Source organism: Salvelinus alpinus, chromosome 26 (genome assembly GCF_045679555.1).
Source record: "Salvelinus alpinus chromosome 26, SLU_Salpinus.1, whole genome shotgun sequence".
Lineage (NCBI taxonomy): Eukaryota > Metazoa > Chordata > Actinopteri > Salmoniformes > Salmonidae > Salvelinus > Salvelinus alpinus.
The window spans coordinates 13,908,463-13,930,629 of NC_092111.1; the positions used below are offsets into that span (position 1 = coordinate 13,908,463).

The 22,167-nt window shown below is 43.5% G+C and overlaps 1 protein-coding gene across 3 annotated transcripts in view; it reads right to left on the reverse strand.

Moving 5' to 3' along the window:
* The window catches only part of LOC139554758 (atrial natriuretic peptide receptor 1-like), a 110,747-nt gene that overhangs the window by 77,082 nt on the left and 11,498 nt on the right, over positions 1 to 22,167 (reverse strand). For 2 of the 3 annotated variants that reach the window (XM_071367865.1, XM_071367864.1), the window contains 2 exons: positions 4,145 to 4,332; positions 3,132 to 3,245 (listed from right to left, as the gene is read on the reverse strand). In XM_071367865.1, coding sequence (XP_071223966.1) covers positions 3,132 to 3,245; positions 4,145 to 4,332 — 302 coding nt within the window. The remainder of the gene's footprint in view (positions 1 to 3,131; positions 3,246 to 4,144; positions 4,333 to 22,167) is intronic. The other variant, XM_071367866.1, reaches the window with a different exon arrangement.

A 22,167-nucleotide genomic window follows, 5' to 3' on the forward strand; every position in this document is an offset into this window, starting at 1 on the left:
GAGTCAAACTGAATTCTTCCGCAGCTCTATGTTTGCTACATACTTCAGACTGCCATCGTTGAAATCTTTTGTGATGACGTCAAAATGAGCGGTGCTGTACAAAACAAAGTCAACAGTGATTGGATCATCTCAAACCAATCAGAGTATCAAAGCCAATGACGAATTCTCAAATGCTGTATACCCACCTGTGTTTTAAAAAAGACTAGGCAAGTCAGTTAAGACCAAATTACAATGACGGCCTACACCGGCCAAACCTGGACGACGCTGGGCCAATTGTGAGCCGCCCTATGGGACTCCCAATCACGGCCGGTTGTGATGCAGCCTGGATTCGAGTGCCTTAGACCGCTGCGCCACTTGGGAGCTCCAAGAAAGGGAAAGGGAAAGGGAAGGGGGATACCTAGTCAGTTGAACAACTGAATCTATTCAACTGAAATGTGTCTTCCGCATTTAACCCAACCCCTCTGAATCAGAGAGGTGCGGGGGGCTGCCTTAATCAACATCCACGTCTTTGGCGCCCGGGGAACAGTGGGTTAACTGCCTTGCTCAGAACAAACCAATGTTGTATTTTCCTTTTCCTTGCTCGCTCTTCTTATTGTATTGTAGACGTTACAACAATAGTGAATGACGCAAGAGGAGACGGCAATCAATATAAAAAACCCTGAACTAAACATACTGACCAAGTAATTTGTAATTAAACATGGCTTTATACATTTAGGCAAGAGATAATCTATAATACTCATGACGTGAGTCATATTCTATCTATGTAATACATAGGAATGTATGACAAATTCTGTAAAAACTCAAGGATCTAAAAATCATACCAAACTTTATGCTGCACACTCTTAGAAAAAAGGGTTCCCATAGGGTTCTTCGGCTGTTCCCATAGGAGAACCCTTTTGGTTTTCAGTTAGAGACCTTTTTGGTTCCAGGTAGAACCCTTTTGGTTTCCAGGTAGAGCCCTCTATGGAAAGGGTTCTACATGGAATCCAAAAGGGTTCTCCGATGGGGACAGCTGAGTAGCCCTTTCAGGTTTCAGATAGCACCTTTTTTTCTAAGAGTGTACGTAGAAGGTGTAGCACACACGAAGCTCTAGACTTTATTTGCGAAGGAGTGAAATACATTTGATTTACAGTACAGACTAATGTACATGGTTAATTAATACCAAGTGGTAACTGGCCGTAACATTGTAGGTGTGGCTGTAGTTTTGCTGTCTGGGTACTGTCATCAAGACAAGTCATCTGCATGCTAAACACACTATATTTATCATACAGTGTTACTGTGTAATGGGAGATATAATCAGACATATTCAGCTGTAGCATGTTTTTGGCATAGTCATTTTTCCTCATTCCTTTGTCTCATCCATTCCTCTCTTGAAAAAAAAGGTACATAGAGTACATTGCCTTCGGAAAGTATTCATACCCCTTGATTTATTCCACATTATGTTGTGTTACAACGTGAATTCAAAATGGAGCAAACTGATTTGTTTTCTCAACAATCTACACACAATACTCAATAATGACAAAGTGAAAACATGTTTACAGACATTTTTGCAAATTTATCCCAAATGAAATACAGAATTATCTAATTTGCCTAAGTATTCTCACCCCTGAGTCAATACTTTGTAGAAGCACATTTGGCAGCGATTACAGATGTGAGTCTTTCTGGGTAAATCTCTAAGAGTTTTGCACACCTGGATTGTGTAACATTTGCACATGAATATTTTCTGTTAAATTGTCTGGTTATCAGACAACCATTTTCAAGTCTTGCAATAGATTTCAAGTAGATTTGGGACAAAACTGTAACTCGGCCACTCAGGACCATTCACTGTCTTCTTGGTAAGCAACTCCAGTGTAGATTTGGCCTTGTGTTTTAGGTTATTGTCCTGCTGAAAAGGGAATTCATCCCCCAGTATCTGGTGGAAAGCAGACTGAACCAGGTTTTCCTCTAGGATTTGCCTGCACTTAGCTCCATTCCGTTTCTTTTTATCCTGAAAAACTCCACAGTCCTTAACGATTACAAGCATACCCATAGCATGATGCATCCACCACTATGTTTGAAAATATGGAGAATGGTACTCAGTAATGTGTTGTATTGGATTTGTCCCAAACATAACACTTTGTATATCAGGACAAAAAGTGAATTGCTTTACCACATTGTTTGCAGTATTACTTTAGTGACTTGTTGCTAACAGGATGCATGTTTTGGAATATTTTTATTCTGTACAGGCTTCCTTCTTTTCACTCTGTCAATTAGGTTAGTATTGTGGAGTAACTAACTCTTGAACTGTTTAAAGTAACCAGTGGCATAATGGTGAACAACTGAGTTAGGAAGGACACCTGTATCTTTGTAGTGACTGGGTGTATTGATACACCATCCAAAGTGAAATTAATAACTTCACCATGTTCAAAGGGATATTCAATGTCTGCTTTTTTATTTTACACATAACAAAAACTGTGTGTTGGTCCCATGTTTCATGAGCTGAAATAAAATATCCCAGAAATGTTCCATACGTACAAAAAGCTTATTTCTCTCAAATGTTGTGCACAGATTTGTTTACATCCATGTTAGTGAGCATTTCTCCTTTGCCAAGATAATCCATCCACCTGACAAGTGTGGCATATCAAGAAGCTGATTAAACAGCATGATCATTACTCAAGCGCACCTTGTGCTGGGGACAAAAAAAGGCCACTCTAAAATGTGCAGTTTCGTCACACAACACAATGCCACAGATGTCTCAAGTTTTGTGGGGGTGTGCAATTGGCATGCTGACTTCAGGAATGTCCATCTGAGCTCTTTCCAGAGAATTGAATGTTCATTTCTCTATCATAAACCACCTCCAATGTCCTTTTATAGAATTTGGCAGTGCGTCTAACCGACCTCACAACCACAGACCACGTGTATGGCGTCGTGTGGGTGAAAGGTTTGCTGATGTCAACGTTGTGAACAGAGTGTCTCATGGTGGCGGTGGGGTTATGGTATGGGCAGGCATAAGCTATGGACAATGAATACAATTGCATTTAATCGATGGCAAGTTGAATGCACAGAGATACTGTGACGAGATCCTGAGGCCCACTGTCGTGCCATTCATCAACCTTATGTTGTCCCAGTTATTCCATGGCCTGCATACTCACCAGACATGTCACCCATTGAGCGTACTTGGGATGCTCTGGATTGACATATACGACAGCGTGTTCCAGTTCCCGGCAATATCCAGCAACTTCGCACAGCCTTTTAACAAGGCACACCTGTTAATTGAAATGGATTCTAGGTGAATGCATTCCATTCTACCTCATGAAGCTGGTTAAGATAATGCCAAGAGTGTGCAAAGCTGTCATCAAGGCAAAGGGTGGCTACTTTGAAGATTTCAAATATATTTTGATTTGTTTAACACTTTTTTGGTTACTACATGATTCCATATGTGTCATTTCATCATTTTGATGTCTTCACTATTGGTCTACAATGCATAAAATAGTAAAATAAAATAAAAACCTTGAATGAGTAGGTGTGTCTAAACTTTTGTCTGGTACAGTATATTTAATCAATTTAAAATTCAGGCTGTAACACAACAAAATGTGGAAAAAGTCAAGGGGTATGAATACTTTCGTAATGCACTGTATATCACAGAAAAACCTTGAATATTTTTGGCAAACACCGGGTTAATGCAATTTTCCACCGGGTTAATGCAATTTCCTTGAAATTCCGATGAAACTTCCTGTTTCACAACCTTATCAAAATAATGTAACATGAACCTCTTATTACCTACTGATACAGCTGCATGATTTAAGCCTTTTCTTTCTTATCTCTTGCTCAGTCATCACTCATTTACCCTCACTCCCATCATAATATCACTCATAACTACAGTACCCCACTAAATCCCTCTCCTATATCCTCTACTCATTCTATTCCCCCTCTATTCCTCTTTTTTAGGCTACCTGGTAAAAAAAGATCTCTCATCCCTCCTTCCTACCAGTCGTAACTCATAACTCATAACTACAGCATAATAATAAATCTGATTTTTATTGCGCTTTTCCCAGACCCAAAGACGCAGTCCCCACTAAATCCCTCTCCCATACCCCTTACTCATTCTCTCCCTCCCTTCATTCCTACAGACCTCCCTCATTCCTCTCTGTCATCCCCCTCTCACCCTGAAGGCCTTCTTGGCGGCGTGGTCGTCTGAGTCTCCTCTGTACCAGGGCCTAGCGGGCTGCTTCCTCAGGCTGTGGCCGAACAGGTCGATGAAGAAGAAGGCATAGTCCTCCGGGGGCAGGCCCTCCCTCCAGAACTGTACCATCAGCCTCCGGAAAGTGTCCCATGAGCAGCACATGTACACCACTGAAGAAAAAGTAGAAGAAGAAGAATGTATCAATGACATGTACAGTATATCAGTGGAATGTACCACTGTATGCTACTGTTTGTGTGCCACAGTGTAATTTACCAATGTGCTACTGTTTGAATGCCCCTACAGAGGGTGGACAGAAAATAATAAGGGGAATTGGCTAGTACTGTTAATGGGCAATGCAGGTGCAACACTGAGGAAAAAGGACATAGGTGAAAGACTAACAACCACTGTACTGCAACCTGTTCTCAGAGCATTTCGTATTCTGTACGTAAATCCAAAACACTACATTTAGAATACGTTACGTTTTGTATCGTATGCATTCCTTTGTGGATGTCCATCGCCCATTTCCTATATGTTACGAATTACAATTTATATTATATGTTAGGAATTTGCAAAACATACTATACAGTGTGCGTTCAGCAAGTATTCAGATGCCTTTAATTTTTCCAGTTACTTTTCAGCCTTATTCTGAAATGGATTTTTTTTTAAACATCTCATCAATCTACACACAATACACCTTAATGACTAAACAGGTTCTTGGAAATGTTAGCAAATTTATAACAAATAATTAACAGAAATACCATATTCAGACCCTTTGCTAAGAGCCATGGCTAAGAGCCATACCAGCTTTTATGGTAGAGTGGCCAGACGGAAGCCACTCCTCAGAAAAAGGAACATGACAGCCCGCTTGGAGTTTACCAAAAGGGATCTAAAGGGCTCTCAGACCATGAGAGACAAGATTCTCTGGTCTAATGAAACCAAGATTGAACACTTTGGCCTGAATGCCAAGCGTCACGTCTGAAGGAAACCTGCCACCATCCTTACGGTGAAGCATGGTGGTGGCAGCATCGTGCTGTGGGAATGTTTATCAGCGGCAGGGACTGGGAGACCAGTCAGGATCAGAACAAAGTTTTTCTTTAAGAAGCCCTCCTGGTCTCCACTCATTACCTGTATTAACTGCATCTGTTTGAACTCGTTAACTGTATAAAAGACACCTGTCCACACACTCAATCATACAGACTCCAACCTCTCCACAATGGCCAAGACCAGAGAGCTGTGTAAGGACATCAGGGATAAAATTGTAGACCTGCACAAGGCTGGGATGGGCTACAGGACAATAGGCAAGCAGCCTGGTGAGAAGGCAACAACTGTTGGCGCAATTATTGGAAAATGGAAGAATCAACGGTCAATCAACCTCGGTATGGGGCTCCATGCAAGATCTCACCTCCACCAGATGGCGGTGATATGACTAGCCTCTCAAAGCACTTCATGATGACAGAAGTGAGTGCTACAGGGCGGTAGTCATTTAGATCAGTTTTCTTTGCCTTCTTGGGTATAGGAACAATGGTAGCCATCTTGAAGCATATGGGGACAACAGACTGGGATAGGGAGCGATTAAATATGTCCGTAAATACACCAGCCAGCTGGTCTTCCCATGCTCTGAGGACGCGGCTAGGGATGCCGTCTGGGCCAGCAGCCTTGCGAGGGTTAATCTTCTATCTCAAGGCCATCAGACTGCTAAACAGCAATCACTAGCACAGAGAGGCGGCTGCCCACATTGAGACATTGAGAATCACTGGACACTTTAATAAATGGATCACTAGTCACTTTAAACAATGCCACTTTAATCATGTTTACATATCTTACATTACTCATATCACATGTATATACTGTATTTTATACCATCTACTGCACCTTGCCTATGCACCTTGCCTCGCTCATCCATATATTGAAATATGTACATATTCTCATTCGCCCCTTTAGATTTGTGTGTATTAGGTAGTTGTTGGGAATTGTTAGATGATTTGTTAGATATTAATGCATGGTTGGAACTAGAAGCACAAGCATTTCGCTACACTCGCATTAACATCTGCTAACCATGTGTATGTGACCAATAAAATTAGATTAGACTTTTTCACATTTTGTTGTGTTACAAAGCTGAGCAGGGGGGCATGGAGCTGGACAGTCAGGACGGTTCCGGTGGAAAGCCAGGATCATGGCTGGGTCGAGGATGTCCTGTGGAGGACCCAGGACTGTTCATCGGGTCCGTACCCCTCCCAATCCACCAGGTAGTGGATGCAACCACCTAGGCGCTTGGAGTCAAGGAGGGCTTGGATGGAATAAGCCGGTGCACCGCCGATGTCAAACGGGAGGTTGGAGAGGGCTGTACCTCACAGGCTTGAGGAGGGACACATGGAAGGATGAGGAGATCTGGTAATGGCGGGGCAACTGGAGACGGTAGGTGACAGGATTGATGAGATGTGTTATTTTGAAGGGACCAATGAACCGGGCACTGAACTTTTTGCAGGGGTCATGACGCCAGATGTCCCGGATAGAGAGCCACACACGTTGCCCAGGGTGGAAGAGTGCAGTAGGTCGGCGACGCCGGGCAGCGGACCGTTTCTGGGAGAGGGACGCTTGATGGAGGTGCCAATGTGTGGTCTCCCAAACCTGCTCACTCCATCAAAACCACTCGATGGCAGGCACAGCTCCGGGCTCGGTCTCCCATTGGAACACGGGGGGTTGGTACCCGAGGACACACTGAAAAGGAGTGAGATGGAGGGAGGAGGAATACACCAGGGGTTCTGTGCGTATTCGGCCCAGGCTAGATAGCGACTCCACTCGTGTGGTTGGTGGGTGCAGTGTTGACGAAGGTACTTCCCTATTTCCAGATTCAGATGTTCCGTCTGCCCGTTGGTTTGGGGATGGTATCCGGAGGATAGGCTGATGGAGACCCCCAGTCGGGGGGGGAGGGGGGGGGGGGGGTCATGCACTCGGCCATTTCACTTGGAACATGCACTCGGCCATTTCCATGGCATTAGTTAGATGCGGATGAGTCCGCACATCTTGGAGAACTGGTCCACTACAACTAAAATAGTCGTGAAGCCTGAAAAGTCCACCAGATCCGTGAAGAAATCCATGGCGATGTGAGACCATGGTCTGTGTGGTGTAGGTAAAGGCTCGAGCTTACCGATAGGTAGTTGGCGAGGGCTCTCGCCCATGCACAGACGGGACAGGAATGAATGTAATCTCGGACGTCTGCTGTTAGGGATGACCACCAGAACTTGCGTGTCAGTATCTCCGTGGGCCGGGTGATTCCGGGATGGCCAGAACTCAGCGAGGTATGGCACCACTGCATTAGTTGGGGTGTGACGGACGCTGGAATGTAGGTCTTGCCTGCAGGTGCTGGGTCGTGGCTTAGATTGGACTTCCCACTGTATGGGTCCCACGATGCAAGACGGAGGCAGGATGGGCTCGGGATCTGGGTTAGAGAAAGGGGAGTCAAATAGACGGGATAAGGAATCACCCTTCACATTTTTCTTGACGGGCAGATAGGTGATGGTGAAGTTGAAGTGGGTGAAGAAGAGTGCCCAGCGAGCATGTCTGGGGTTGAGCCTCTTAGCACTTCTTAAGTACTCCAAATTGCAGTGGTCGGTAAGGACAAGGAATGTGTGATGAGCTCCCTCTAACCGGTGGCGCCACTCTTCAATAGCCAGCTTCATTTCGAGAAGCTCTAGGTTCCCGACATCATAGTTCCTCTCAGTGGGGGACAGTTTCTTGGAAAGAAGCCACATGGGTGTAATTTGGGAGGTGTCCCGACCCACTGAGAGAGAACCGCTCCTACGCCGACCTCGGAAGCATCTACCTCCAGAACAAAAGGAAGGGTAGGATTTGGCTGCCTAAGGATGGGTGCAGAGGTGAAGAGGCGTTTCAAGGTCTCAAATGCAGTAAGGGCGGTGTCGGTCGATTGGAGGGTACGGGTTTTTTGGCTGGTGAGAACTGAGAGAGGAGCGGTTGTGCTGCTTCAGATTCGGATGAACCGGCGGCAGTAAACTCAGCAAAAAAAGAAACGTCCTCTCACTGTCAACTGCGTTTATTTTCAGCAAACTTAACATGTGTAAATATTTGTATGAACATAAGATTCAACAACTGAGTCATAAACTGAACAAGTTCCACAGACATGTGACTAACAGAAATGGAATAGCGTGTCCCTGAACAAAGGGAGGGGGGGATCAAAATCAAAAGTAACAGTCAGTATCTCGTGTGGCCATCAGCCACACCAGTACTGCAGTGCATCTCCTCCTCATGGACTGCACCAGATTTTCCAGTTCTTGCTGTGAGATATTACCCCACTCTTCCACCAAGGCACCTGCAAGTTCCTGGACATTTCTGGGGGGAATGGCCCTAGCCCTCACCCGCCGATCCAACAGGTCCCAGACGTGCTCAATGGGTCAAGTCAGGATGAGCATGCAGGGAGGGTACCACATGAGGGAGGAGATTGTCTTCCCTGTAACGCACAGCGTTGAGATTGCCTGCAATGACAACAAGCTCAGTCCGATGATGCTGTGACACACCCCCCCAGACCATGACGGACCCTCCACCTCCAAATCGATCCTGCTCCAGAGTACAGGCCTTGGTGTAACGCTCATTCCGAATCCAACCATCACCCCTGGTGAGACAAAACCACGACTAGTCAGTGAAGAGCACTTTTGCCAGTCTTGTATGGTTCATTGAACAAGCATGGGATACAGTGTTTAAACCCTTTACAATGAAGATCTGTGAAGTTATTTGGATTTTTACGAATTATCTTTGAAAGACAGGGTCCTGAAAAAGGGACGTTTATTTTTTTCCTGAGTTTAGTTGGAGAACCCTAGGAACCGTTGTAGAGCCTTTACGGTGGTAGGTTTGGGGCTGTTAAGCACGGCCGTGACTTTGCCTTTGTCCATGTTGACCCCTCCTGGTGTCATCACGAACCCTAGGACGGTTACCATAGTAAGGCGCTCTTCTCAGCCTTGACATAAAGATGGTGGTCCTGTAATCATTGGAGGACCTGTTGCACATGCTGTACGTGTTCTGCAAGGTATTCAAAGTGACCCCTAGCGGTGATGAAGGCCATCTTCCACTCATCCCCACTTCAGATACGGACCAGGTTGTAAGCACTACGTAGGTCCAGTTTGGAGTAGATGGTAGCCTGTCCTAGTGCAGCCGGAATCAGAGGAAGAGGGAAGCGATTGTTGATGGTAAGGTCATTGAGGGGTCGGTAATCTGTGCATGGACGGAGACCACCATCCTTTTTCTTCACAAAAAAGAAACTGGATGCAGCCGGAGACATGGATGGACTGATGAATCCCATGTCGAGGGCCTCTTCTATATAGATGTCCATAGCCTCATTCTCTGGGATGTACAAGAGGTAGATCTGACCCTTAGGGGGCGATGCTCTAGGAAGGAGTTCGATCGCGCAGTCCTCCGGGTGACAAGGGGGTAGAATGGACGCCTTTTTCTTGCTGAAGACACTCAGAAACTGGGAATATACAGGTGGGATGTGGGAATGGCTCGACAGGGTAGACTGAAGCAGTTCTTAAAACAGGCGGGAGACCATGACAGCAGTTCCCCTTGCCGCCAGGAGATGGCAGGGTCGTGAAGGCTTAGCCAGGGGTGACCGAGGATGAGGGGTTCTTTAGGTGAAGACAACACCATTAACTGAATGTCCTCAGAGTGAAGGAGGCCAATCTGAAGGGTGATACTTTTGGTCATGCGAGTCACAAGACCAGTTCCGAGAGGTTGTCCGTCCAGCGCATTAATCCTAAAGGGAGGATTAACAAGGATTAGTTTGGCTCTTAATTTCCTGTGGCCCCCGAGTCCACTAGTCCCTCCACAAACTGAGTGACCCCATTAGCAGAAAGAGGAGCTGGGATACCAAACTGCCTTTTGGTAATATTCAAAAACGTACAGGTGCTTATCCGGGCGGAAGTGGAGGGGCTGTGGTCACCCCTTCATCGGGGGCGAATCGGACAGCTAGTGAGTAGGTGGTTACTCTCTCCACAATAGAGGCACAGGTTTTCACGTACCCTCCGTTGTCTCTCGGCAGGCATGAGAGGGGCGCGGCCGAGTTGCGTGGGTTCGGGGCTATTGGACCGTGGTGGACAAGAGAAGGGCGTGGAAGACTCGCAGGCAATGGGCGACTGTATAGGTCTGCGGTCCACCAGTAGGTTGCCAATGGATATGGACATCTGGATTATTGGTTTAGGTCTGTTAAATCTCCTCTCCAGGCCAGTTTGGTCTGTAACTCCCGATTAAGACCCCTCCGGTAGACTGTAAGGAGAACTGGTTCACTCCATCCACTGCCGGCAGTCATGGTGCGGAACTCAAGGGGGATACTCAGTGGTGGAGCGATGGCCCAGTCGCAGCTCACATAACAGGTCCCCGGTGTGATGACCTGAAACTAAATGGTCGAACACCTCCTTGAAGAGGGCGTGGAAACGTGATTCAGAACTTTGAGCAGCCCACAGGGCTGTGACCCAATCCAGAGCTTTGCCTGTGAGTAGAGTGATGACGAAGTCCACCCTGTCTTTGTCAGAGGTGAAGTGAGCAGGGTGATGGTCTATGTACAGGTTACACTGCATGAGAAATCATTGACATTTCCTTGGGGAGACGTCGTATTTATTAGGCATGGATATAGGAGAGGATGAACGAGAGGAGGCTGTGGCACCTGATATCGGTGAAGCAGCAATGGACTGGCGAAGGAGGTCACAGAGTTCATTGATCCGTTCCTCCTGTCGGGTTAGACGTAGCTGCAGCTCCGCTGAATCCATCTGTCGTTTTTGGTGAGGTATTCTGTAATGAACACTATAGGAGACAGAGAGCTGGTTTCAAGTGCAGAAGATGTTTATTGGAAGGGATCATAGGAGGCGAGTAGCTGGGTCCAGGGGCAGGCAGAAAGTCATACACGGTAGGTCCAAAATGGCAACAGTACAGGCAGGGAATAGGCAAAAGGCGTCGTGAGTGCGGCAGGCAAAAACTATCATACACGGAAGGAGTGAAGAACGGGAAAAAACAGAGCTCCGAAAGAAGTGTGTCTCAAAACAAACAACACCTCACAGTGATTGGGTGCAAGGAACTGAACTAAATACTGTGGGATGATGACATGCAGGTGTGTGAGAGGGTGATTAGAATTCCGGTGATTGGGATCTGGAGAGTGAGCTGGAAAGTGGGCTGCGTTCCGGGGATCTAAGTGTTTGGGAGTGTAAATTGGACGCAGACGTTACAAGATTAAAATGGATTTCATTGTAATTTCTTTGTTAACAATTTACAAAAACTCTAATGTCAAAGTGGAAGAAAAATAAAGAATTATTGAAAAATACTAATATATCTTCATTAGATAAGTATTCAACCTCCTGAGTCAATAAATGTTGGAATCACCTTTGGCAGATATTACCTCTGTGAGTATTTCTGGGTAAGTCTCTAAGAGCTTTGCACACCTGGACTGTACAATATTTGCAAATTATTTTTTATTTTTTATTCTTCAAGCTCTGTCAAGTTCATTATTCATCTTGGTAAGCAACTACAGTGTATATTTTGCCTTGTGTTTTAGGTTATTGACCTGCTGAAAGGCAAATGTCTCCCAGTGTCTGTTGGAAACCAGACTAAACCAGGGTTTGCTCTCGGATTATGCCCGTGCTTAGCTCTATTCCATTTATTTTTATCATAAGGAACTCCTTAGTCCTTGCCAATGACAAGCATACCCATAACATGATGTAGCCACCACCAAAATATGGAGAGTGGTACTCAGTGCTGTTTTGTATTGGATTTGCCCCAAACATAACACTTTGTATTTAGTACATAAAGTTAATTTCTTTGGCACAACTTTTTTGCAGTTTTAGTTCAGTGCATTAATACAAACAATATGTATGCTTTGGAATTTGTTAATTCTGTACAGGCTTCCTTCTTTTCACTCTGTGAATTAGGTTAGTATTGTGGAGTAACTAAAATGTTGTTGATCCATCCTCAGTGTTCTCCTATCACAGCCATTAAACACTTTGAAGTCACCATTGACATCATGGTGAAATCCCTGAGCGCTTTCCGTCCTCTCCGGCAACTGAGTTAAGAACTTTCCTTGTATCTTTGTAGTGACTGGGTGTATTGATACACCATCCAAAGTGTAATTAATAACTTCACCATGCTCAAAGGGATATTTAATGTCTGTTTTTTTTTTACCCATCTACCAATAGGGGTCCTTCTTTGCGAGGCATTGGAAAACCTCAAGACATTTCAGCTTTCATTTCTAATTAATTTGTAAAAATGTCTAAAAACATAATTCCACTTTGACATTACGGGGTATTGTGTGTAGGCGAGTGACACAAAATCTAAATTTAATACATTTTAAATTCATGCTGCAACACAACAAAATGTGTAAGAAGTCAAGGGATGTGAATACTTTCTGAAGGCTCTGTATGCGAGAATACTGTTCATTGACTACAGTTCAGCATTCAACACTATTGTTCCCTCCAAGCTCGACACCAAGCTCAAAGTCCTGGGTCTGGACACCACCCTCTGCAAATGGATCCTGGACTTCCTGACGGGCAAACCACATGCTGTGAGGATTGGCAACAATACCTCCTCCACACTGCCTCTTAACACAGGAGCCCCCCAGGGGTGTGTCCTCAGTCCTCTGCTGTACTCCCTGTTCACCCACAACTGCATGGCTTTGTACGACACCAACTCCATCATCAAGTTTGCTGATGACACCACGGTTGTAGGCCTGATAACAAACAACGACGAGTCGGACTATAGAGAGGAGGTAAGTGAACTGGCATTGTGATGTCATGGCAACAACCTCTCCCTCAACATCAGCAAGACAAAGGAGTAGAGACAGTTCTTTAGCGTCCACTTCACCGAGGACTTGTCATGGACCAACCAAACCTACACTCTTGTTAAGAGGGCGCAACAGCATCTCTACTTCCTCAGGCGGCTGAAGAAATTCGGCATGCCGCCCCAGGTCCTCTCCAAATTCAACCGTTGCACCATCGAGAGCATCCTGACCAGTCACGTCCTGGTACGGACATTTCTCCATCAATGACCGTACTTATCATAACGCATTCTGTTACAGAAAATCTCAATATGGGAAACACCAGATGATTTGAAAGCCAGCCAGCCACATCATAAGTTGCTGGGGAAAGACAATATGCCTATTAATGAAATACTTAAACAAATACTAAGGCAAAACACATCCTAAACAAAGTACTTTATGGTAACTCTAGATGGAATATATTTTTAAAGGAAGTTAGACTAGAACAAACTTGCAGATAGCATTTATTTCCTGTATTAAAAATGGTCTGAATGGTCACCCATTGTTAAGTTGCACCATTTTTGACAATTATCTGTGAAGGCAGATACAAAAATGTGCTCCTAACACATTGAAAAGCGGAATAATTCATTAATTTCACGCTGTTGAGACACACTTGTCACACTCTGTTAGCTAAAGGCATTACGCTCTGCCCTCCGTTTACATTGGCTCACAGTTAATCACCCGGCACCTGCCGAGAAGAAGAAGCTATGAGTCTAAAGACGACTCAAACCATTGAAAATAGCTCTCTTCACCACACAAGTAGCAAGTTTTCACAAACTTCGTTCTATATACAACCAGACCTGGCTTCAGATGGTATAGTATTTGTTGTCTTTCAAATACTTTGGCTGCACTTGATTGCACTTGTCTGGCTAAATGGAATAGTCCCAAAAGTACAAACCCCATCAATTTGGCATTCCTGGCATGATCAATCAAATGCCCAAATATTTTCAAGAAAACTAGTAAACCTACTGTTTGATTATAGATCTGCACACAACCCTTCTGTTAGAATAAACAGAGAGGAAGATGCGAAGCAAGAGGGATAACTGGGCCCAAAATCTTTCTTCTCGAGCAGGTGGCGTCTTTTCTTTTTTTCCGCTCTTCAAGCAAGGAGTGTTTGTATGGAGGTCAATGAGAGTGTTGAATTTGGTTAACAAAAAATGTAACTGCTTATTTGCTTCGTGTGGCTTATTTGATTGAATAGAAGTTTCGTAATGATTAGGTTGTGACGAGTGTACTGATATACAGTGCATTTGGAAAGTATTCAGACCCCTTGACTTTTTCCACATTTTGTTAAGTTACAGCCTTATTCTAAAATTGATTAAATTGTTTTTTCCCCCTCGTCAATCTACACACAATACGCCATAATAACAAAGCAAAAGCATGTTTGTTAGACATTTTTTTGCTGTTTTACAAATAAAAAACTAATATCACATTAACATAAGTATTCAGTCCCTTTACTCAGCATCAATCAATCAATCAGTACTTTGTTGAAGCACCTTTGCAAGCGATTCCGGGCTCTGGCTAGGCCACTCAAAGACCTTCAGAGACTTGTCCCGAAGCCACTCCTGCGTTGTCTTGGCTGTGTGCTTAGTGTCATTGTCCTGTTGGAAGGTGTACCTTCCCCAGAGTCTGAGGTCTTGAGCATTCTGGAGCAGGTTTTTATCAAGGATCTTGCTGTACTTTGCTCCATTCATCTTTCCCTCGATCCTGACTAGTCTCCCAGTCCCTGCCACTGAAAAACATCCCCACAGCATGATGTTTCCATCACCATGCTTCACCGTAGGGATGGTGCCAGTTTTCCTCCAGAAGTGACGCTTGGCATTCAGGCCTGTTTTTGTTTTTGCTTTGTCATTATTGGGCATTGTGTGTAGATTGATGCAAAAAACTATTAATTTTTTCTCTTTTAGAATAAGACTGTAACATAACAAAATATGGAAAAAGGTAAGGCGTCTGAATGCTTTCCGAATGCACTGTAAGTACGACATGTGACATCCCGGCAACTTTGAGAAAAAACACTTTTTATCAGTGTTTTGCCTGGTCGTCATTAGTTACCAAAAAACAAACCCTGCCTAATTCTACAGTTTCTCTTATTAAAATTGGATTTTAAACCTAACCCCAACCACAATGCTAACCGTATGCCTAACCCTAAACTTAAATCAAATTTTATTTTATTTAACATTTTTATTTTCATGAATTATTACATAACAGCCAATTTTGACATTGTGCCTGTTGTTCACACGCATTTCAGCCCTCTCATTGGCTAGAAGGGTCCAAACTGATCTTGCCTCCTCCCTACCGCCTTCCATTTTTTTAATACACCTATTCATTGTTAAAGCGGCCACTTGAGTATCTGGTCAATATAATAGATCATCTGTGGCATAAATCAACCTTTCCTGACCCTGAAAGAATCCATACTATACCTGAAAAAACAACCAGATGTACAGTCGAAGTCGGAAGTTTACATACACTTAGGTTGGAGTCATTAAAACTCGTTTTTCAACCACTCCACAAATGTCTTGTTAAACAAACTATAGTTTGGCAAGTCGGTTAGGACATCTACCTTGTGCAAACAATTGTTTACAGACAGATTATTTCACTTATAATTCACTGTATCACAATTCCAGTGGGTCAGAAGTTTACATACACTGAGTTGACTGTGCCTTTAAACAGCTTGGAAAATTCCAGAATTGCTTTAGAAGCTTCTGATAGGCTAATTGACATCATGTGAGTCAATTGGAGGTGCACCTGTTGATGTATTTCAAGGCCTACCATCAAACTCAGTGCCTCTTTGCTTGACATTATGGGAAAATCAAAAGAAATCAGCCAAGACCTCAGAAAACAATTGTAGACCTCCACAAGTCTGGTTCATCCTTGGGAGCAATTTTCAAATGCCTGAAGGTACCACGTTCACCTGTACAAACAATAGTACGCAAGTATAAACACCATGTGACCACGCAGCCGTCATACCGCTCAGGAAGAAGACGCGTTCTGTCTCCTAGAGATTAAAATACTTTGGTACGAAAAGTGCAAATCAATCCCAGAACAACAGCAAAGGACCTTGTGAAGATGCTGGAGAAAACAGGTACAAAAGTATCTATATCCACAGTAAAACGAGTCCTCTATGTCGACATAAACTGAAAGGCCGCTCAGCAAGGAAGAAGCCACTGCTCCAAAATCACCATAAAAAAAGCCAGACTACAGTTTGCAACTGCACATGGGGACAAAGATCATACTTTTTTGGAAAAATGTCTTCTGGTCTGATGAAACAAAAATAGAACTGTTTGGCCATAATGACCATCGTTATGTTTGGAGGAAAAAGGGGGAGGCTTGCAAGCCGAAGAACACCATCCCAACCGTGAAGCACAGGGGTGGCAGAATCATGTTGTGGGGGTGCTTTGCTGCAGGAGGGACTGGTGCACTTCACAAAATAGATGGCATCACGAGGCAGGGACATTATGTGGATATATTGAAGCAACATCTCAAGACATCAGTCAGGAAGTTAAAGCTTGGTCGCAAATGGGTTTTCCAAATGGACAATGGCCCCAAGCATACTTCCAAAGTTGTGGAAAATGGCTTAAGGACAACAAAGTCAAGGTATTGGAGTGGCCATCACAAAGCCCTGACCTCAATCCTATAGAAAATGTGTGGGCAGAACTGAAAAAGTGTGTGCGAGCAAGGAGGCCTACAAACCTGACTCAGTTACACCAGCTCTGTCAGGAGGAATGGGCCAAAATTCACCCAACTTATTGTGGGAAGCTTGTGGAAGGCTACCCGAAACGTTTGACCCAAGTTATACCATTTAAAGGCAATGCTACCAAATACTAATTGAGTGTATGTATACTTCTGACCCACTGGGAATGTGATGAAAGAAATAAAAGCTGAAAGAAATAATTCTCTCGACTATTATTCTGACATTTCACATTCTTAAAATAAAGTGGTGATCCTAACTGACCTAAGACAGGGAATTTTGTCTAGGATTAAATGTCAGAAATTGTGAAAAACTGAGTTTAAATGTATTTGGCTAAGGTGTATGTAAACTTCCGACTTCAACTGTATGTGGACAAAAACAATACCTCAACTGCCACAAGCAATTCCCTACACTGAAACAACCTATGCACTAACGCCAAATGTAAAGCATCCAAGAAAGAGTCATTATTCTAAACAAATTCTGCCTGATTCAATTATTCTGCTGGATGTGGTCGTGAGGCGGCTAGCGTAAATTAGACGGGGTGAGGGACTTAAGACTGAGGAGCGGGAAGACTTCATTACTGGAGGACGAGCTGCTCCATTTCTCACACATATTCTGTCTCGATTTATCTCTCCTTCCTTCTCCTCTCTTTCTTTATAATCACTCTCATTACTTATACGCGGTCGTCTATCTCCTCTTTGTCTTGCATTTCTCTCTTCCATCCCTCCCGCTCTGCCTGTCTCTCTCTCTCTCTTTCTTTTTCCTTTCCCTCACGTGCCCTTTTTCTCCGGCTCTCATATGGTCTCGCTTTCCATCTCGCCTCTCTCCCGTTTCCTGTCCTCTCTGGGTAGATGTAGATAATGTAGATGGGGGGGGGGGGGGGTGTCCTCTGAGTGTCATCTGTCAGTGTTGATTTGTGGCTGCCCCGTGGAGAAGTATTAATGAGGGTTGGGATGGGTGAGGGTTGCCAGATCTGTAGGGTCATTTCTGGTAATGAAAGCCACATGTCATACAGACTATTAACAATACATTGAAAAGGGTCTAAAAAGCTGGATTTTATATCAGTATTAAAACTGCCAATCTTAATCACTATCCTATATACATGGATTTGTATTGGTAAGATGCTTTTGTTTCACATAAGTGAAATGCAAAGTGCCCTAAGTATTCTGTAACCAATCAATACATCGACTAGGATATAAAACCTCACAATCTAAATGTCTACTTATCTTATCTTGAATAATCTCACATTCGCTCTTCGAAGGGGAAGGCTGGGTCAAAGCTACTATCAATCTTATATACAGGGATTTGCATGATTTAAGATGCATTATCTTTACATACTGCAAAGTGCCCTGCCTAAATAATTTACAACCACAAAACTGTACCTGGCTCGATGGACATAATACATCTCTTCCAGGGGTGAAGGTGAACAAGGACTGACTTTGTGTTAGTAAATCATTTTATATTTGCTTCTTGACAGAGAATATTAGCAGGTTGACTAAGCTCTCCGACATCGTTAAAATGTTTAGCTCAGTGTAACATTTCCATTCCGTCAAATCCATTTTTCTTGTGTCGAGGAAGCATCTCAGGCAGTTAGATTCTAGGTGGTGAAAGAAATGCAGCAGCAGGCCCATCTTGTTTACACACTACGTCCAGCACGTTGATGACGAGCGATGGCGGGCCTTGCATACGGCACACAGAAGCAATAACTGCCTCCCGTGTCTTGGCACATGGCACGTAGGCCTCACATCTCCAGCGGCAACAGATGGTCCCCTTTATTAGAGCCCACAAAAATGGCAGGAGCGTTTGCCAGGCTAATCGGACCAGCAATCTTTCTACCCATGTCATTCTCTACTGTATCAGCCATTATAAATCAGGTAGGGCTAGACCCATCGCTCCTCTGTGTGTGTGTGTGTGCTGTGCCATTTAGCGAGGCGTCACCCCCGGAGCCGCGCTTCAGTGGTCCTTCAGACAAACAACACGCTCCGTCTGTTGCGTAGCTGCGCCAGTGTCCAGGTGCATCGTCCTGTCTGAGTGTTAGGCCTAAACGCTGACCCCCTCAGGTGGATTCCTTGTCAGCTATGTCTGGTCAAACTGCCCATCTAAGTTGGCTTTCACACCTGGTTCAATTGGAGGCCATGTTAGATTCAGGGTGTGTTTAGGGCTGTGGGGGTCACAAAATGTAATCAGCCAGTGACTGTCAAGCAAATAACTTCCGGTCTCACGGTAATTGACCGTTAGTTAACATAAACACATTTAGCATCTTCTGGCTTCCACACATATCCTACAAGCCACTGATGCAGACCTTTGGAACATCTGCATTTAAAAAACTCTAATAAATCCATGTAATATAGCCTACACCTTCACAATAAATCCATTATTTATTTTAGACAGGTCTAAAGAAACATGATATGAAGAAAATGTAGTCTATTTCAGAAGAACATACTCTGAGTTGTCTTTATGTTAGCTACTGATCTGGCTATGCCATATGGCTGTGGGCTACACTAGTTCCATTTAGCAGACAAGATTTGCTTAGAATTCCGTGGCATTATTTTGTAGTATGAAGAATACAATTGAATAAAATAGAAAGGATATTTTCTCCAAACGATTTGAGGGAGTTTGCACATGCGGCTATTCTGTGTTGAGCGGTTAACAACGTAACAGGTACTCCTATATGCTTAATTTAGTGTTATTTATGTAACTTTAGTCATGATACAAAACGTTGGGCTATATGTTTTCATTTTCAATACATTCTAAGGCTGCATGATGCGACTCTAATGATGATTTGAAAAAAGTTGCATGAAAGGCATGAGCTCTTATTTTTTGGACAGGCTGTACACACTTCATCAGTCTCTCATTCACAATTTGACAAGCACTTGGTAATGCCTCGAATTTCCCAACGTCATCCCCTTTGTGTGGCCGTAATGCCCCCTAAAAAAATCCATGTCTTTTGCGGCCAGTGGCTGTTGTGCCTTTGGGCTGAATATAATAATAATAATAATAACCTTCTACCTGTGTGCTTTTTGCACCTCTCACCTACGTGGCTCTCCATCATGTGACCGGGTCTTTCTCACAGGCTACAAGTGAAGACGGACACATCCTGGACGGAACTGCGCACGTCCTTATCCAATTCCGAGGTGCATATTGAAGATATTGGAAGAACTGTCCACATTTACTTTTAGTCAGTCAACAAGATGAGTAGGCCTACCAAACAGCAAAACCACTAGCCTATGTCAATCTACTATCCCCCATAGTACAAAAGTTGACCTATTCTATTCCTGATGAGAAATAAATATTCCAAACATAGTCTGGCACAGTTGTGGGATGTGATAGATTCCAAATTACTACAACAACTAGCATCAAAAAACCTTTTTACGTAATGAGGCTGACGCAACAGATCAGAATGTTTAGCTTAAAACCTTTCTAGGACACATGTTCCACTAGCGGAACCCCTCGACAACATTCTGCTGAAAAGGCAGCGCGGGAAATTCAAATTTTGGGGGGGGAAATATGTAACTTTCACACATTAACAAGTCCAATACAGCAAATGAAAGATAAACAACTTGTTAATCTACCCACCGTGTCCGATTTTAAAAATGCTTTACAGCAAAAACACAACATATGATTATGTTAGATCACCGCCAAGTCCAAAAAACACAGCCATTTTCCCAGATAGGAGTCACAAAAAGCAGAAATAGAGATAAAATTAATCACTAACCTTTGATGATCTTCATCAGATGACACTCATAGGACATCATGTTACACAATACATGTATGTTTTGTTCGATAATGTGCATATTTATATCCAAAAATCTCAGTTTACATTGGCGCCATGTTCAGAAATGCCTCCAAAATATCCGGGGGAATTGCAGAGAGCCACATCAAATAACAGAAATACTCGTCATAAACTTTGATGAAAGATACATGTTTTACAAAGAATTAAAGATACACTTGTTCTTAATGCAACCGCTGTGTCAGATTTCAAAAAAACTTTACGGAAAAAGCAAACCATGCAATAATCTGAGACGGCGCTCAGATAGAAACAACATTTCTCCGCCATGTTGGAGTCAACAGAAATACGAAATTGCATTATAAATATTCCCTTACCTTTGATGATCTTCATCAGAATGCACTCCCAGGAATCCTAGTTCCACAATAAATTGTGGTTTTGTTCGATAATGTCCATTATTTATGTCCAAGTAGCTACTTTTGTTAGCACGTTTAGTACACATATCCAAACGCTCGTGCAGGTCCAGGCGAACTTCGGACGAAAACTTCAAAAAGTTATATTACAGGTCGAATAAATTTGTCAAACTAAGTATAGAATCAATCGTGAGGATGTTGTTATCATGAATATTCAATAACGTTCCAACCGGAGAATTCCTTTGTGTCTATAGAAGTAATGGAACGCAAGTCGATATCATGTGGAATGCGCGTGACCAGGACCTGGCTCTCTGCCAGACCACTGACTCAAACAGCTCCCATCCGGCTCAACATCACAGTAGAAGCTTCATTCAACGTTCTACAGACTGGTGACATCTAGTGGAAGCCGTAGGAAGTGCAAACAGATCCATATTCCACTGGGATTTCAATATGTGATGAGTTGAAAATCGACCAGCCTCAGAATTCCCACTTCCTGTTTGGATTTCTTCTCAGGTTTTTGCCTGCCATATGAGTTCTGTTATACTCACAGACATCATTCAAACAGTTTTAGAAACTTCAGAGTGTTTTCTATCCAATAGTAATAATAATATGCATATATTAGCATCTGGGACAGAGTAGGAGGCAGTTCACTCTGGGCACGCTATTCATCCAAAGTGAAAATGCTGCCCCCTATCCCTAAAAAGTTTAAATGTTGATAAACTATTAGGCTACATCTTCACATTATAAGCACAGCAATGCGCACACGGCAGTAGGCTATTAGCGCAAATGTTCCATTAGTCGCAAATGCGATTATGCATGTAATGGTTTATCATAAAGGTGCATTTTTATGGTGAAAATGATCTACCCCAAACTTCAAACACGCGCTACACGTATGTATGCCAGTTAGACTGATGGGATCCTCCTCTTTTTAATAGAGGCCATCCCTCTGTTTTCTCATGCAATTGCATAGCCTATAGGAATGTTGCGCAACATGAGCTCATGGGCTCTCATGAAATGTTTGATTAGATTTTCTATTACATTTGCATTGATGTCAGAGTGATTAGAGGGACAATAAAATGATAAATACCAGGCAGTTAGCAAGCTTGGTAGACTACTAATGATCATTAGCAGCGTCAGAGCTTGGATAAGTCTAATTACCGTAACTAAACAGTCACGTGAAATTTGACTGCCTTCATAACTTGTGAGCGCAGGTGGCGGTAATACGGTCACCGTACCAGCCCTATGTGTGTTCAGCCATGTCCGGTCAACTGTACTTCATTCCCATACTGACTTCCATGGACCAACTAAGGTGGATATCTGTCAAAACTGGAAATTTGAAAGGGGTTGTTTGTTTTGTTTGAACAGGTGTGATAG